Source organism: Oculina patagonica, chromosome 5 (genome assembly GCF_052425735.1).
Source record: "Oculina patagonica isolate OP01 chromosome 5, crgOcupat, whole genome shotgun sequence".
NCBI lineage: Eukaryota > Metazoa > Cnidaria > Anthozoa > Scleractinia > Oculinidae > Oculina > Oculina patagonica.
The window spans coordinates 667,839-685,816 of NC_135762.1; the positions used below are offsets into that span (position 1 = coordinate 667,839).

The following is a 17,978-nucleotide window of genomic DNA, read 5'->3' on the forward strand; positions in this document are numbered from 1 at the left end:
CACGTATGTTTTTGTTTTACAAGGAAAGGAGATGTCTAACAACAAAATATTCTGTGGTTTGAACTTGTACAGTTACTTAATACTTGCTTTATTGTCCGAGTTACAAATTTTCAATTCAGAATTTGTAATAAAAAAAATAGAGAAATCTCTTCGGATCTCTTTTGTTCACCTAATGTATCAATTTGTTCTGTGTGATCTGTCAATAAAAAAAAATAATATCAGTCAATGTCAAGCATAAGATAAATACGAAAATTTTAATTTCAGTGCAGCGCACCGGAATGAAAAGAAGGCGATCTTATCTCAGGGAATTGATTTTTTACAGTAGTGATGATATTTATGTAGAATGCGAGGGAGAAATTATCTGTACATTAGGGTACTCTAACCCGGGGACATTGATAAACGAAAACAAAGGAAATAAAAGAATTTCGACTAATAGGGTCCCCAGGATTGGGTCATTTCGAACCGGCAGCCTGCTCTGTAAGTCCATTTCAACTTCAACTCGATCAAGTTTGTGGCGAGTCGATTGAATCGCTTATCACAATTCATATCTCGATTTATAAGTGTTACTAATGCTTCTAAAATGAGAGTTTAATTGCAACTAATTGATTCTTCGTGGTTTCCAACATGTTATAAGTTTTGGTTTTACGTAAATAACATCTTGATCTTGACCTGGAACGAAGGTTAATAGGAACGGCAAACTTTGTGAAACTAATCTCTTCCAGGATAATGATCAGTTCATATTTGTATAATCATTCGAAAATCTAGGGTTGTTAATTGTTTTTAGTCGAGTCGCATCGAGTTTCGTTTTATCAGAAATGGAGGTCTCTTGAATACGACATTTGTCGCTAGGCAACCGAAAAGACCTGGACCATTACAAACGTGAGACAACAAGTTGTTGTTAGTGAAAACAAATAACTGAAATTAAGTTTTCTTAATAAAATCATAACTAAGATTTTTGTTTGAACCTTGTTTAATGGCCTAGCCACCACGAGTCTTCTATAGCTAACTGAAAAACAACATGTTTCAAAACAAAAAAATATTGCTAATGTGCAAAATAATTTAAACTACCGCAAAATGTAATTGTGCTGACAAGGTACATGTATTTTCCGATAACTAACCAATCGTATACGAGAAAATTCTGTTGGAGGAAATAACTACCATAGTTTCAACATTAGAATGTCCCAATTCTGTCACCAGCAATTACTGATTACTCTTTCCGTGTTGTATTCCTTTCGTACGTGTTAACACTGACCGACGTGTGATAATTTTGATATCATCTGCGCCACTTGATAAGTATTCAGACCAAGTGTGTTGGTCTTAAAGAAGCCCTGCATTATGCGAATTATTTCCTCACTGTCATATTCCTTTTCATACCGGTATTTTCAATTTAAGAGCTAAACATGTGGAGAAATTGTTTACGGAAATGTTTTTGGTACGAACACTTATTTCAACTCAAGGTCATATATAGGCACGCGAAACTCGCAATCAATTAAAACCCGCAACATTTTATGCCACATGTCAACCTATTTGACCAGTCATATTCATTTGTTTGAGTTACTTAATTTTATATTTCTTTATTTTAACATGAAGTAATTTGCCAATGAACCTTTTGGAAGGGACCTAAAGCTATAGAATTTATATATTATGTTTATATCACCATCGTCATATATATCATGATCTATCATCTGGAATGGCAATTGTGCCCTTGGTAATGGTCCTTCCGTCTCTGCCGACATACTTTTCAATTTAGTAGGACCTGGTAGCATCATTACAACTCTTGTGCAAAGTTGTTCCACTAGTCTTTGCATTTTTTGCAGTCCTATACAGTCTGATATTTTCTCCCGTGAAGCTTTAGAATTCGTATCCTTGCGTCTAGAAGGAAACTACGTTTGGAAATGTTTAATTTTTAGAACGTGCAAATATCCGATCACTGAGGCCAGTTTAATAAGGCTGGTTTATTGTAATCACTGGCAATCGTTCAATCACGAGATTATTATCAGATTATCATTATTAAATTCAGAGCTGACAAAACTAATACTGGATTTAATCTGTGGCTTGGCCAACTCTAGTTATCTTTCTAGAGTGGCACTGCGCCTGAAGATAAAATAGGCCTGAACCAAAATATAAGATAGTCGGGGTTCTATCTATCTAGGGGGTTTGAGGGGTAAAAGCTTGCCTTCCCCAAAATGCCCAGCCTCCTAAAAAAAATTGTTATCATTAATAATAATAATAATAATAATAATAATAATAATAATAATAATAATAATAACCTTATTTCACATAATCATTAAAAAAACACACATCGATAAAAAGATTAAGAATTAATTAAAAAGCTTATGACATCCTTACATAAAAAAAGTCAATAAAGTCGGACCTTAAATTTTCGAACATTAAATTTTCACCCACCTTAAATTTTCGATTATTTAAGGTGGCTCGAGCTCTGAACCCACAATACAATTTTTTTTATACTTTGCCCAAAGGTTATATATTAACATGGTGATCATAATTCCATCATAAAAATTGGGGGTCACCGAGTTTTTTTTTTAATTATAAGCACTTAAAGCGAAAATTAATGGTGTTTTTAACATATTCTACTGTTGCTATGGTTACCAGTGTATTGAAAATGACCACAACTGGACATTTGCTTGATATTATAATTGCTGCAGCAACTGCCTGATAAAGATTTGTAGTACTGACCCATCAAAATATAAGAGCTGGAAATTGCTAGAAACCGTTATGTATGAGCCTCCTTAAGCAGAGTTTGGAACGCACGATGTATTTTTTGTTACGCGTTTTATACGGGTTGAACATAAACTGAAATTGCATGTTTTTCAGTTGCTACTTTTGATACTTCAGAAACAATTCGCTGTAAATGATCTTTCGGCATTCACCTTGGAATGTTTCTTATAATTTTCAGCCATTTGTACCGCCAATTTGAGATTTGCTTTAAAAAGGTAAGCTTGGATCCTGCTTCTGGTCAAATCTCACAAGCTTGCATAAACTCGCTCTAGTACCTCCTCTCCTTCCATAACCCCTCACAAGAAAACTCTTCAGTCTAACCCGTGGTTACCGCTAGTAATAAGATAAATAAGGTGCCGGTAATGGGCTCCTGGTGTCGAAGCTGGTGACTATATGAAAAGACAGTGGGCGGCATTGTATGAAATTGCAAATGAAGCAAAATTAAATAGAGAAGAAGGCAAACGATCCAATCTAAATTTATAAGAGATTGGTTTCATACAGTCTGCGGTTTTCTTTTAATTAAGCTTCGCTGTCCGACAAAAGCAAAATATTGTTTATATAAAAACAGCACCAATTTTATAGGATCCGGCGCGCGGAAACAGCCATAGATGCAATTAAATGTTGACGCTATTTTTAACGAGTGGGACCATTTCTTTAACTCGAATACATCAGCTTTATGAAGTTATGGACAAAACATTGTCACTCATACATCCAACAACAATTCGCTTAGCGTTAACATTTCTGTCAATATTTTAATTTGGCCCCAAAAATCAACTTTACATAATCCCTCTCTATATATTATTCATTACATCTGTACATAATAAATTATTCATTTAGATAAGATCGCTAGCTTTCAATTTCTATTAAATTAACACTATAGTATTTACTTTCTTCTTGACATTGCTTGATCAGAATATTGGAAAGTCTTACTGATCAGGCAGATCGCGTAAAACACTCCCGAAAAACAAATTCTAATTCCTAAAATTACTATAAAACCATTATTTAAAAAAAAACCCCGATGCCTTAGTTTACACTGGCTAAATGTGTACAATTTTCTAACGAAGTGCTTTAGTTAGCTTTTTAATTGATACTGAGTCAAGACGGGTGCTAAAGCAAAACTTGAACTCAAAGATCTCTTTTTTCCGCTGCCCTGGTTAATAGAGCTAGAGCTCCGTCTTTTAAGTTGATATGCTCGCCTTGGGCGCGAGAATGAAGGGCAAAAACGGCGGGAAAATGCGCATCGCGTTAGAATACAATTCAGCGCTACTTTGTAACGCGGCAGACGGAGCGTGCATAGGAATGGGTTGAAAGCGCAATTGGCTTGAAACAGAATAAATAACAGCTTCATAACCCACCAATTTTTCTTGCAGATTGCGCAGTAGTCAAAAATCTGCATCATCAGAAACCAGGGCATGGTACATGCTAGGAATACCACAAGCATAAGAGCGAGTGTCAATGTTACTTTGCGCTCGCGAACCGAGGCTTGGACAACAAATACGTCATCTGAGTTCACACTCAGTCGTTTCAACTTGCTTGTCTGCTTTCGAAGAGAGTAGACAATGCTGCAGAAGAGAACAGTAGTGATGACCAAAACTAAGTCAACATGTCCACAGAAAAGCTCATTTCTGTAATCTTCCCCCCATTGCCGTATTACAAAGATGAGCAAGGCACAGTAAATGCATACAAAGACGACGCTAAAGAAAACTCTTCTTTTGGTGATTCTGTGCGCGTATTGGATAGGTCGCGACACCGCCGTGTGTCGGTCGAACGTTATCAGCATTAACAGGAGCATGGAGCAAAGGAGGAGATATGCTGCGGCACTCTGCAAGTCTTTTCTTTGTATAGAAGGCTTCTTTCCATAGGCGATAGAAAGGTTGTAGTAAGCATCTGTCGGCTCTAGGGCACTCCCAACCAGGAAATCAACCAACGCTAAGCTAGCAACAAGAAGGCTTGTCGGTGAAGAGCGAAGACACTTCTTTGGGTCTTTTACAAACAGAAAAATCACCAGACCGTTCGAGAAAGCTGTGATCAACGCCATTGAAATATCAAGTATGCCTCTCGTTAGGTAAACCTTGAAAATGAGTTCTCTTTGCCGGCTGCCTTTCAAAAGTAAAGGAGCTTTTGTAGCATTTTCCAACGTTAAATTCGTAGCGTTAAAATCCATGTCTTCTCCGCGGCCTCCAGGTGAATTCTGTTAATGTTTGTTGGTCTTATCAGTTAGTGGTCTCGTCAGTTTTATAGCTCTCTTGATTTATCGCTCACTTTATGTTTCCTGCGACGTTTGTGATTCAATGGTCTAAAGTAACCGCGACTCGTGGGTTTTGCGTTGTTTTGCCAACTTATCACCTAAATATTTATCTCTCCCGGTGAAGTATACGAAATTGTCGGAAATTAGGTTGCAACCGAACACTTAAGGACAGGTGAATGTTTTATGTAAAAAGACTCCACTGTTCTTGAACAATTCGTAGAAAAATACGTTGTCTGTGATAACAAAAATATTTATTAGAAATCCAAACAAAAAAAGCCGAGACGTGATTTTCAAGTAATAAGAAGAAAACAAGTTGCCGATATTGCCCTGGAAGGCGTCTTAGATTTAAGGACGTATTTCATGCACGATATGGAGATATTGATTTATCTGAAAGTCGTGAAGATTTGCTCGTATCGGAATACCCTCGGGGCTCAAAAACTGCCGCCTTATTATTTATATTTGAAAAATTGTTCTTAAAGTTAAAAAGATCCATTTCACTTCATTCCAATTTATTATTTGCTTTATATTTTGCGGTAATATGGTGCAAATGAAAGCTCGCATTTTTCCGCTTTCTTTTCGAAGTGTAAATTGAACGAAACTTATGTAGTTTTAGTATAACGTTTAGAGACGTAGGAAGTTAGATCTGAAGATAACTTTTACAACAACATTTTCTTGGCTTTAAAGGGGGCTCTTCGTGAATATCAAACGCTTTTCTATAAATCTTGATAACATTTAAATACACGAGGTTATAAACGTGAGGTAGCTACCTCTCCATGGTACCGCCTTTTATGAAATATTTACTATGATATATTTTTAGAAGTAACTTAAAGAACAACACGGAAGTTTAGAATTACTTTTATTTTAAATTAAAATCTGGTCTACCTTATTTCTTTTTCCTTTTATTTGTATATGTTTGTATATTTTGTTTTGCGTGGCAGTATAAGATTTTACCTGACTTTTATTGAAATAACAGCGATAAGGTGGACAGCGTAATAAGAAACATTACTGACGATATGTGGGAGGTCTATAGTTTTACTGTCTCGCCGATTGGGGTTTTAAAACTAATGACTCTGAAAATTTCAAGCATTTATTTCTTAATTTCAGTAAAATTGACTTATACGCCGCATATTTTTTGAATATACCGAAATTATTAAAACTGAAAACCTTGCTCTTTTGGAGTTTTTTGTACGTGTATTTTTTCCTTTTTTGTGTTGCGTGTAACGTTTTTCTTATGTTTTTTATCTTGAAGGTTTTTGGTGTTATTGTCTCAAAAAACATACAATTTGTGTCGCGTGTGTCAAAAATGAACAAAAGAACTTTTCTTTGCTTCAATTATTGATGCAAAGTGTGATTACTGTCTAGAAATTGGAAATAAACGAACACTCAGTGTATAGCCTCTGGCATATCCTGAAGACGTCTAACTGTAGTCTACTACACAGCGCTGAAAGCGTAATCAGCGGTGACTGAAAACCACGCAAGATCTACTGAACAATCCTGTTTACTAAATTTTCCTAAAATATCACGGAAAACGGAGAGTTTAAAGTAATACTTTTTTTTCTTTTCCTGCATGTGGGGACGCTAAACATTATTGATATCTCGTAACGGGATGAGATAACTTGATACAATCTGACAAAACCAGACAATAAATTAAACATACCTATTTTAAGAAACGCATGCTTCTGGATTTGAATTTACTTTGAAATGTAACACTTTTACACTGGCTATTCAATATTTTCCATAACTAGAAAATGTTAAATTAACGTTTGAACTTCTCTCATGCAGTTTGCGATCATTTTTTTAATGGAAATTTCAAAGTTATTCTTGAGGTCCTATTAAATTATTCAAGATTTAATCTAGCGTTATTAAACATCCTTCCGTAGTCGAAACAAATTACGGCTCGTCACTTTAAAATTTTCACTTGCGCAAGAAACTTTTAGTTGAGTCAAGGAGCTTTCATCTTTTTGAATAATAATAATAATAATAATAAACATTTTTATAGCGCCTTTCCAGGCCTGTTCTAGGCGCTTTACAAATCTATAAAAATGAAATAACAAATACCCCATTCCACCAGCAAAATATGTCTAGTTAAAGGGTCTATGTCACGGAGATTTCGCAGTTTTCTGTTCTAAACTGCTCTGAAATTAGTGGGAGGCAACCTAAACCCCCCAAAACAATATCTTTGAACATATAAAGGAAGATATAAGCTTCATTTGTGGATAGAAATCAAGGTACGAGTAAAAATATCGATTTTTTGAAGACGCGCGGAAACAATTTGAAAACGTTTGCCTAACGTTTTCAAATCGCAATCCGTTTCCATCCGCGCCATCCGCAGCCAATAATGCTAGTTAACATTTTCTATGCTCTAATATAGCAATTTTTAATAAAAATGGATATAATTTCTAGGTTTCAGCGACAGAAATATAAATTTTGGCTATTGAAAAATCTGGTAAAATCCGTGACATAGTCCCTTTAAACCAGGTTTAACAGAATGAAAATCAACAAAAAAAATACTGAAAGACTGAATTTTACATGGGGTTCAAAAAACCCTCTAATTTATGATTTCATTTTGCTAAATTTCAAGTCGACAAAAAGCATGATCAGTTATGGCAAATTCAACGAAGAAAACAGTTTTAAACCGTGTTTAACTAAACAACTGCAGTTTTTTAACGGGTTTTAGCTTTGGCATGAATGGGGTACTTATTCGATTTTTTATATGGAGATAATTAAATATTCGTTACCTTAGTATTATATAAACTGGTACACAGTCCACAGTCTAGTCTCTAACGATATGAGGAAATGCGTGTATTTTTTCTGAGTTGTTTATTTTTTAAGAGTGGCTTTCTGAAACTATAAACGAAAGGCAGACGTCTGGCAGGCACGAACGCCTATCACCCGGCCTTAATCACTCGATTACAGATGCTACATAAAGAAAACGGTTATTCTGCCGTGCTCACAACCTCGTCCCCAGGGTCTTTTCCGTTTACAAAATGGCAGCTAGTCTGCCCTGCTCAAAACGACGCGCATGGACGCGCATGCTTGCCGTTCTCGATCCCAGTTCTTTCCTTCTTTTACACCAATGAGGGGCTCTGGGGACGACATTGGATCCTGAAATGATAAAACAACGAACATATTTCCACGATCTGCTTTGCCATGCCAACGAATAAAATCTGGAATAATATATGTTTGCTGAAACAGGGGAGTCTCACTGTGGAGCTAAAATAAAATACAAACTGGAGGAAACAATCGGAGAACACAAAAATCTATAGCCTTCAATTTTCGAAATGAAGGTATTTGGTAGTACAATTTTCAAGAAAGAGGGAGAAGAAAGGCGTCATTTTTTCGCGCTTTAAAACAGCTGATTTGTAGCTGTTTACTTTGTTAGGGTTTAAGTTTATGGCGGGGATACACCTGAACGCCGTTTTTCTGCCGCTTTACACGGGTTTAACGGCAAGATCGCGTTCGCGTTTTAAGCTTTAAGTTTTATGAGCTTTAACATATTTAAAACAGCTGAATCGTAACTTTTTACTTTGCCAGGGTTTATAAGTTTAATGTAAACATCATTTCTTAATTCTGCCGGTAACTTATTCTTCGGTAGTTTGATGTAAAAGGTGTCCAGTGCGCGATACTTTGAACGCAGGTCATGCTTGTGACGCTCGTCGTCATGTAAATAAAATCACTTTCATAATATTCAAGTTGTAAATAATTTACTGTCCCATTTGTTAGAATTACAATTAATCTTTAACAGAAGGCATGGTATAACGAATAAACCAAGACGGACGTAAGCACTCCCTAACCCCACCTCGCCCAACCTCGAATAAGCGCCCACCTCGAATAACCGCCCACTCTGTAGGTAGGAAAAGTTAATAAGCGCCCAGCCTCGAATAAGCGCCCACCCCCACCCCACTAAAATGGGAACACAAGAGGAAATTTGATTAGAGATTAAAATTGACTAAGTACTACTAAGAGACTATCCCGAAGACCGAGTTTTGTTTAGTTTTTTACTGAAACTTTCAATAAACATTTAAAATTCAGCTTTCGCACACCTTCACGTTTAGTTATTATACATTGTTTTCTTGCAAAATAAACGTACTACTTGCTAAAAATGGTGAAAATTTAATAAGCGCCCAGCCTCGAATAAGGGCCCACCTCAAATAAGCGCCCACCCTAAGGGTCCAAAAATTTAATAAGCGCCCAGGGCGCTTAATCGAATAAATACGGTAATACAGGTTGGATAGATCTTTCCGCACGGCCAAACTTTGGCTTAGGCATGTTAGGTGCATGCGCCAAAGTAAAATATTGTAATCTACATTTTTACTTGATATAAAATCTTCCAAAATCTTGCTGCAGTGCGAGAAAGTGAGATGCATTTCTAGCAAAGTTTAGACAAATTTAGCACCGTGGCTTAAAGAAAGTAAATTAACGGTTTAAAACGTTTTTTAGTAATTTCAGCTCTTCAAGGGTTAAAAAGAATAATTTGTGACGAATTTATATCACACGCGAAAGAGACATTATTAATAGTGGGGAGAGGCAATAATTTTTTCCCCACTTGCGTTCTCTTTTTCTTTTTTTTTTTTAATTTTCTTTGACTAGCAGCGATGTTTGTTGCTTATTTAATAAGTCAGCAGCAAAATGCATAGATCAGATCACGATAAACTTCACCAAAAGGAACCGCGGAATCTTTTTTGATCACGTATACTTAAATTTCAGTTAATTTTCATGCTAATTAAGCGACTGTTAATTATCTTTTAAAAAGAGCGTAAATAAATAATATGTTTCTTTTGCGCTTGTAGTGCATTAAAAAAGTGAAAGCTAAAATTCAAAATTTCCTCCAATTGTATAAAAATAACTTGACATATCAAGTGACAGGAAAGAAAATGAATTAGCGATTAACACACATTTCATTAAGGGAGCTCCCTTTTCCGGGCAAGATTTGAAACATTTGTCAGTTGAAATTTCATCGCGGTTAAGCTTGAGAGAAGCTAGCCAAGGTAATATTTGCTTTCTTGTATTTAAAAATTCAATGCCTCATTTGCTGTCCACTATTTTGAGAGACAAACATGTGGTTTTTCCAGAGATCTGTTTCAACCTGATTTCCTCTCTGCGTTTGATTCTGGCGGTTCTTTACTTCTTGTGGCTCGAAGTCAATTTTAGAAAAAAATAATTTGAATGTGCATTTTTTAAAAATAATGACAATTTAATTCAGTAGCGAGGCGGTAAGCAAAAACGTGGCTACTAGGATGTGCATTCAGTAAGATGGTTTTGCAAAAAGTGCAGTTTTGAAAGTTAATCACGATCATAGAATACCCTTGTGTTTTTTGGCCTTTTTTCGCCTTTTTGTCATATCAAAAGAATTCATATTTATATAATGTAACTTGTATTTTTTATTAATATTAATTTTTATCGCTTGTAGTGTAAATATATTCTTCGGCAACGTAAAGTTATTTTTCCCCTAATAACTGAAAGCTTCCCGCAGTTGTTAAATTTTTTATCTGCTCGTAACCTTATTTATCAAATTTCATTTTTTGTTTATCCATGTATGATTAATTTAAGCTGGAAATTACCCTTGTTTGCGGTTCTACCGATAATTAATTTTCTCATGCAGATAGGCCGACGTGTGTGCCTGGAAAAAGCGGGTTTTTTTGCATTCTGTTGAGAATTCAAAGAATCCACATCATTATGTTCACCGCGGTAAAACGTAAAAAATAAGAAAACTACTTCAAAGATAAGGTTTTTATTTCCCCTGTTCAATGAAGTTCGATACTTAAAAAGCATTCTCCTGGTTTACTAAATTGTTTGGAACTTTACTAAAAAAAGTTCTAAGTGTTTGAAAACGGCGAAATGCCGACTGTCGGCGCCATTGTCAAAGCAATTTTGTTCGGGTGCGGAGCATTTTAAAAGTAAAGAATCCCGTTTGAGGGAACTGAAAAATATATTTACCCTCAGCAGCTATTTTACATATCCTTACCGATGCTTCCACGTTAACGTGAATGATTTCTCTCGAAATAAGAAAACAAAAACAGCCTCAGACGTTTGACCGCGGTGAAATCATTATGCTACTTATGTAAAAGATAATAAAAGACAACATTTGTTAGAACTGTCTTTAAAAATTGCAAGGCTGATCAGACAGCTAAAAATGTAAAATAGATTTATTTCACGCTTTCGCCCTGGTGAAGGTCTTTTTTGGCCTTCCGAAATATTGGGCCAAAATAAATCTGTCTGATCGGCCTTACAGATTCTTAAAAACAGTTTGTTTATTTCATAATTTGTTCAATCTGCTTGATCCTGTTTGTTAAGAATCTTAAATCCTTGCCTGGTCCAAAATGTCACCATTTTTTTTTGCCTTTCTCGTAAAAAAAGACCGCACCAAAAATCGTGACTTAATTAATTCTTTGGCCAAAAGACCTATATAGAATTGCGAGGAACATACACAGTTGTGGTGACTTTTTACGGCCGGTTACGAACGGGGCTGCTGTGAATTAAAGCGAGGTTAAACCTGAAGGCCATTTATCCACCACTTTACTTGGGTTTAATGAAAATATCTCATTTACGTTTTCAGCAAACCCCCTGCTCATTATACGAATCTAGGTTTTGTGGTGTTTTGTAAATATTTTGGTGATTTTTGGGGATGTTTCTGAAAGAATTATTAACATTTTATGAAATAAGAACTATTGAAGTTTTAATGTGATTAAATGTCAACTGTCTGGTGGTTAATGTGATTTTAAAATCAGAATTTGGTGTTAGATGGACACTAAAAAATCCCCTTGACAACCAGGGGTACTCTTGTGTGGGGGTCAACTGTCATGTGGTATTCCGAAAATAATTTTCTTTCTTTTATCCCTTCTTTAAACCTCTTAAAAATTTTACTCAAATTCACCTGCCTTAAGTAAGTGATGACATTTCGTGTCCTGCTTGTTTCTTACTGTGCGTGTGACGTGAGCCAATTTTTGTAAACTGCAATTTCCGGTCACGTGACTAGATGCCACGCGATCGTCCGATAGTAGCCAAAGCCGCAAACAAAGTAGATCAAAGTAGGCTGTGTAGGGATTGTACCGTGGTAGGAAGGGCCACACTTTATAAGCAGAGCTGCAGCACAAAATTCGTGGTGTTTCTTTTCCCGGTAAGCTTTAACACGGTCATTGCTCTGTTGCAATTGTGAGCCATCATAATTAACGTTTTATGCAGTATAATTAATAGGGTTGCGTGGTCAGGGGAGGACCAAATGATCGGACGTGTTTCGTAAAAAGAGAAAACAGCTGTTTTCTATAGAACACCCTCCCTAGCAAAGATACAAAATGGTTTGCGCATTTTATTATAAAGTAATGTTGGAGTAGTGTTTTTCTGTCAGCAGTAAAGGATTTCCTCACGGCAGTAGGCAAGAAAAAGCTGGAAAATTTTCAAAAACGGAAAAGAAGTTCGTGACTTGAGGGATATTTTTCTTATCTGGAAGCAATGTTTATTTGTGTTGTATAGGTCCAATTCAATTAAATGAGGAATTTAATGTGGGATTATTTTCAGTTATCTAAAAGCAATATGTTGTTTGCATACTTTATGTAGGATGGTTGCCTTATGTGCCATTCTGTCTTGTTCTATAGCGTACAGAATGTAGCAATTCAATCTTTTTCCAAAAATCATGCATGGTTTTCTTCTTTCCGGAAACGTTTAAAACTCTTTGAGCCAGTAAAGACAATAATGCCTTTCTGGAAAGGTTTTGTCTGGTAAAGGCGATTAGCGTGCTAAATGCCTTATTTTAAACAACGTCAATGATGCGGCCAGACAAAATTTGACGGCCTAATCATGTTGCTTTTTAATTTGGACCTCATTTCAAGCATTTTTGTTCTCTCCATTTTCAAAAAAAATGATAAGATTGTCCAAAAACATGCATAGAGTCGATTGATGGACAAGAAATAGTTTAAGATGGCTGTCACATTTGTTTATTTTTTAATTATTTTTTTTCTTCTTGTTAAATCTTGGGGAAGATAATCATTCCGACACTGAAACACGTTAACTGCCAGTTCGAAATGTTGTGCACAAAGGCAAGCTAGAAGTGGCAAGCAAATGTAACATGGATAAGACAAAAACAAAAATAAATTATTCATCTGCTTTTCATATTCCTTATCTCAAATCCTTTGTGGACAGGTAATTTTAGTTACAAGATTTTGGACAAAATAGTTGACCGACAAAAAGAAAAACTATGGGAAAATTCCTGCTTTCGGCGAATCTTGTCATCAAAATATGTCTAGACTTGAGTTCAGTAGATTTTATAAAATTCAATAAAATGTGGAACAAAAGTGTGCTCAAATTTAAGGTATTTAGAGAGCAGATGATGGCACCCCTTTGTGGAGGGTCAGTTTTTGAGGTCACAATCAATTTAAACAATTTTATCTTTCAGGTGAGACCACAAATCCGCTCAATAATGTCGCTTACCACATGTTGCGTTTTTCCATAAAATAATTGCATTTGGCTTCCCCGTCAGACCGGAGACATTTTACTGATCGCAAAGAATCTTAAAAAATCGTAGAGTTTCCCGTTCTTTTTAATTCTCGAAGCTGCATCGTAGCCAGACATTTCTGGGCGGGTAAACCTGAGAGATGATTGTGATTCCATAGTGCACCGCGCCCCTTCAAATTTAGCTTTCCGTGTTTATCAAAGCCATCTGAGGCTGTCAAATAATTAAGAGTTCCCATCACGAGCCAGTAAAATCATCAGAAAGCCACTAGACACTTTGCGGCCCACGGCGATTTTAAAATTTAAAGGGGCGAAACAGGAAATGCCGTTTTCAGTGTCGAGCATAAGACGAGTTTCGTCCTAAGTTGCTCGCACAGTTTTTCTCTGCCGCTGCACATTTCACAGCTCTAAAAGTGTTTTCTTTTTGGATATCACTTGGTTCTTGTTGAATCTTCAAGCCAAGGTAAACATGGATTTTCTCATTTACCCGGGTGTTAATTTTGTTTATAGATAAGTTAAACCAGCAAAGAATAGACGCTTACTTGGAGAGGAACGCCACTTGAACATTACGCGTCTTTACGGAGAAATGATTGTTTATATCGTCACCTTCATTTAACTTTTCAAACGCTTTTACCAGCAATTTAAAACTGTATTAAACTGGTCGTCGATTTGACATTCATTTGTTAACAGATACATGCAATGTCCCTGATTTATCATAAAAGCTAAGCAACTCGAGATTTCTTGCCTTGGACGCAATGATAGAATTAAGGAGGATACACCAAAACTGTTTCTCTAGTCTCGATTTTTAGTCATCAAATTTCACTGGCAACAACAAACTTCAAACAACAATGTCTCTTTTGTTTTTCAGGGTTATAAAAGTTCACCGTGAACGCCGCGTCGTTTTCACAGCAGAGAAAGGACGCTTAACAAGAGTAGGACAATTCCACTGCGATAGCAAAATGGCTGTAGCATTTGTCTCCGTGCTCCTTTTCGTTGTTTTTCAAATGTGCACATGTGCCAACTTCAAGATGCCTCCTCCTTTTTTAGAAAATGCCCAAGGTAAGATCAATTCTTATTTTTTTATGTGTGTGTTATCATGGTTTTGGAAGATCACAAATTCTCGAAATCTGTTTCGCCGTCATTATGAGGCAGTTTGGTCTGCAATGATAAGTATTCCCTAAATTCAGTTTGAAATAATAGTTTGCTTCCTTCCTGTTAGTAGGAGACTAATTTTTTTCATCTGTTTCAATCATCCTAGACATTTTTATATGACGTTTTAATTTCTAAACAATTTGGGTCATTAAAAAACGGCAGAGCAACGATCAAGAGTCTATATCATTCTCTAGAAAGCGCGCAAGTGTTCCAGTAGTTTTATTGAGAAATCTGCTTTTCGGTTTTGCCAGAAAATGAACTGTTTTGAAATCTTTTTACAGCTGTTTCATCGCCGGCACTGTGTTTACACTCCAAAAAATTACTGATGAATAAAACATGCTCAAGCTCAATGCGTCACTACTTCACTTTCTACAAATTCGCATATAACTGTCCATTTCGTGCACGATTTTTAATGGTTCGAGCAAGGTCACGTTATTTTAGATTATTTTGTTGCACGCAAAAATTGTCATAAACAGGAAAGGAGAACGGATGACCACCGACAATTTGACACATTGTAACAGATCCTCATCATGATTCAGATCTAGAGAGTCTAGAGAGTGTTCAGCCGACAAAAAGCTAAATTTTGATCCGTTTTTCTCAAAACGTGCAGTATGAGACCTTTAATCTTCATTGCCGGTTGTGAGGTTCAGTGAAATTTCATCTTTAAATAAGTAATTTTGCCCTTACAACATGTAATCAAAGAAGACAGGCAAGGATCACTCGAAATGGCGTGACCTCGCCTGGGTTGATGACAACTCGAAACCTGATTAAGCTCTTCGTCACGGAAGCCACATGTTGAGAAATTTGGCCAATACTTTTCACCTTAGCGTGTCGTTCAAACTTCTCTTAATTCCCAACCTTGTTTTTAATGTTATTATCCCTGATTCCTGTTAAAAGACTAATTTTTGAGCCGATTTGAAGGCATTTATGGTTGCAAATTTACTTTTTGGAGATAATTTGTTAAGTTTTTATAATATAGCAAGGGTTAATAAGATGATAGTTAGTTTTCTCACTCATTAAAGATTGCGTGTGAAGCCTGTGTGTACGCGTCTGTGGGTAAACTCGGATCAAAATTCATGACATATGATAAATTTTTAAGCCTTTGAAAATTGTTTTTATATCTTTGTTTATCAGGTAAACTATGTCTTCACGATGATTCTCTCTACAAGCCGTGGGAGCGGTTTGTTAATCAGCGCTGTACTGGGTATTGTACCTGCAACGGGCGCAGTGGCAGCGTGGCATGTGTCTCCTTGTGTCCCCCGAGCCCCATTCCAATGTGCGCCCAGGGACAAGTTCCTGAGATCCGTAATGAGCCAACTGCTGTTGACCCAACAGGAAGATGCAAATGCAAGCGACAGTCTTGTAGACCCCGTCCTAACTTCCCACCTCTCCCTCCCCCAGGTGGACTTCTTGGCATTTTATATTTTATTTTTTATTCTTGGCATTTTATAGTCCTATGAGTTTGAATGGCTTTTCCGTTTTAAGCAGATTCCTCATAGGAAAATTTAAAAAAACGCTTTCAGTAGGAGGCAAGAAGCCATCTGGACCTTGAGAGTCACTAGAATCCTTCAGAAACTTACTTGTAACATTATTTTTCGTGTTTAATTGATTCATGGCCATCTCATGTTCTTTAATGTTCCATCCGTGTTTTTGCATGTTCCGTGCCATGCTTTTTGTTGCTGAGGAAATTGGAAAATAAATTAAAATTATTTTTAAAATCTCTATTTTATGCATCATCACAGTCACTCGCCCAGAGTGCAGAAACCGCGCTCCAGATGAATGGTTCCTGAACAAGTCGTGCACAGGACGGTGTCGCTGCCGATGGGGTGGCATTGCTTGCGTCTCCCTTTGTCCACTGATGGTAGTCGAATGCTCACAGACTTCGGAGAGGGAATCTTACGAACAGTCAATGGATGACGAAGGACGATGCTTTTGCAAGGCAGAGAGATGTGTGGAAAAGGTTGGAGTCTGGTAAGTGCTGTACTAAGGAGCATGGTCCCTCAGTTAACAGAGTCGAGACTTCAGAACGTTTTTGAGTTGCTTAAAGGAAGAGCAACATTGTTATTGCAATAAAATTGTAAAACATTGTGGAAAAGGTTGGAGTCTAGTAAGTGCTACACTAAGGAGCATGATCCCTTAGTTAACAGAATCGAAACTTCAGGACGTTTTTGAGTTGATTATAGGAAGAGCAACTTTGTTATTGCAATAAACTTGTAAAATATTCTTGAAATTAAATTGATAACGTGAACCATTTCCATCCGCGAAACTGGCAGCCATCTTGGTTTTATTGTACAAAATTTAACTTTGGTTTTCGGAATTTTTGGACATTTGAGGTATGTCGGAATCGTGCTAAAATATTCCAAGATCCGCCACTTTGCGCGAAATACAATATGTGGGAAGAGTTGAAATCTAATGTCAAATAATTTCAATTTTAAATATGATTTCTGAACCTTTTTTGCCTTTAAACTAAACCTTGCATTTCTCTGATTTTATTAATCAGTTTAAAGGACTGCTGGGAAAACCGGACCTGTGTATTCCCCTCAGAGAATTTAGTTACCCATGTTGGAAAATATTATTAAGATTTCAGGGGGGTTTTTATCATTAAAGTGAGTGCTAACTTACGTAATTTTATTTTCTCGTAGATTGCAAGATGGTACGTGATGGTGGCCAGGGTCCGCCAACATGGATGATCTTTTGTCATAGTTTAGAATAAGACATGAGTAGAGCAAGACATACTGTAGCATAAGGGTGATAAATTATTGCGTTCAGCCCTCAGGCGTAATGCTTGTTATCAGACTTAATTTCCATGATTTAATTAATGGCATAATTAGGGTTTATGAAGTTTATCAGACCTACCAGACGTCTTATTTTCACGTGTTATTGTCTTGATTAGCTTTGTAATTGGTTACAGACCTTCCATGTTTTGATTGTCAGCCAGATATGTATACATAGTGCTAAAAGAGGTAATAAAGAATAAAACAAGACTGATTGTATGTTATTTGTGGTGTTAGCCTACATTTGATTATTATCCCTGGTAGGGAACTCCATACCTACCCGGCCCGGTTGTTCAAGGATGGATGGATAGCCCCACCAACCCAATAAATCGCTAATGGCTATCCAGTGGATAGCGTAGATTGTTTTGTTACTATGTATCCGCTGAATGGCGATTTATCCAATGGATAGCGTTATCTATGCTTTGAAAAATCGAGGCTCGCTAAATAAAAAGAAACAGCGGGATGTTTGGGGAAATATAACCGCCTCGTTCCCAAGAGCCGCTGGCAAGCGCGGGAATATGCGCGGGTATATACACGCGCGGGGAGCGACCTCGATCGGTAACGCAGGAAGTGAGGGTCGCGCGCTCGTTTCTTTGGTCAGCATTAAATTCGTCCATAGA

The 17,978-nt window shown here is 36.7% G+C and overlaps 2 protein-coding genes across 3 annotated transcripts; one reads left to right on the top strand and one right to left on the bottom strand.

The window, feature by feature from the left end:
* Positions 1 to 3,476: 3,476 nt before the first annotated feature.
* LOC144654516 (histamine H2 receptor-like) lies at positions 3,477 to 5,065 on the bottom strand. Its single transcript, XM_078514667.1, has one exon. The coding sequence runs from the start codon at positions 4,901 to 4,903 to the stop codon at positions 3,812 to 3,814; it is 1,092 nt and encodes a 363-aa protein (XP_078370793.1). The 5' UTR covers positions 4,904 to 5,065; the 3' UTR covers positions 3,477 to 3,811.
* A 6,933-nt stretch (positions 5,066 to 11,998) lies between these two features.
* On the top strand, positions 11,999 to 17,568 carry LOC144654589 (uncharacterized). Of its 2 annotated transcripts, none has more exons than XM_078514760.1 (5): positions 11,999 to 12,104; positions 14,301 to 14,491; positions 15,719 to 15,985; positions 16,327 to 16,555; positions 17,227 to 17,568. In XM_078514760.1, coding segments are annotated over exons 2-5 (597 nt in total). In that variant the 5' UTR covers positions 11,999 to 12,104; positions 14,301 to 14,391; the 3' UTR covers positions 17,228 to 17,568. The 2 variants fall into 2 exon arrangements, with proteins under 2 accessions (XP_078370886.1, XP_078370885.1); XM_078514759.1 differs by lacking the exon at positions 11,999 to 12,104 and adding an exon at positions 13,614 to 13,895.
* The last annotated feature ends 410 nt before the right edge of the window (positions 17,569 to 17,978 follow it).

What these genes read in the sequence shown, in the direction of transcription:
- LOC144654516 (XM_078514667.1), bottom strand. Translation starts at nt 4,903, where the DNA reads ATGGATTTTAACGCTACGAATTTAACGTTGGAAAATGCTACAAAAGCT.
- LOC144654589 (XM_078514760.1), top strand. Translation starts at nt 14,392, where the DNA reads ATGGCTGTAGCATTTGTCTCCGTGCTCCTTTTCGTTGTTTTTCAAATG. An exon ending in TTTTTTAGAAAATGCCCAAG is followed by an intron (nt 14,492 to 15,718) that starts GTAAGATCAATT and finishes TTTGTTTATCAG; the next exon opens with GTAAACTATGTCTTCACGAT. An exon ending in CCCACCTCTCCCTCCCCCAG is followed by an intron (nt 15,986 to 16,326) that starts GTGGACTTCTTG and finishes GCATCATCACAG; the next exon opens with TCACTCGCCCAGAGTGCAGA.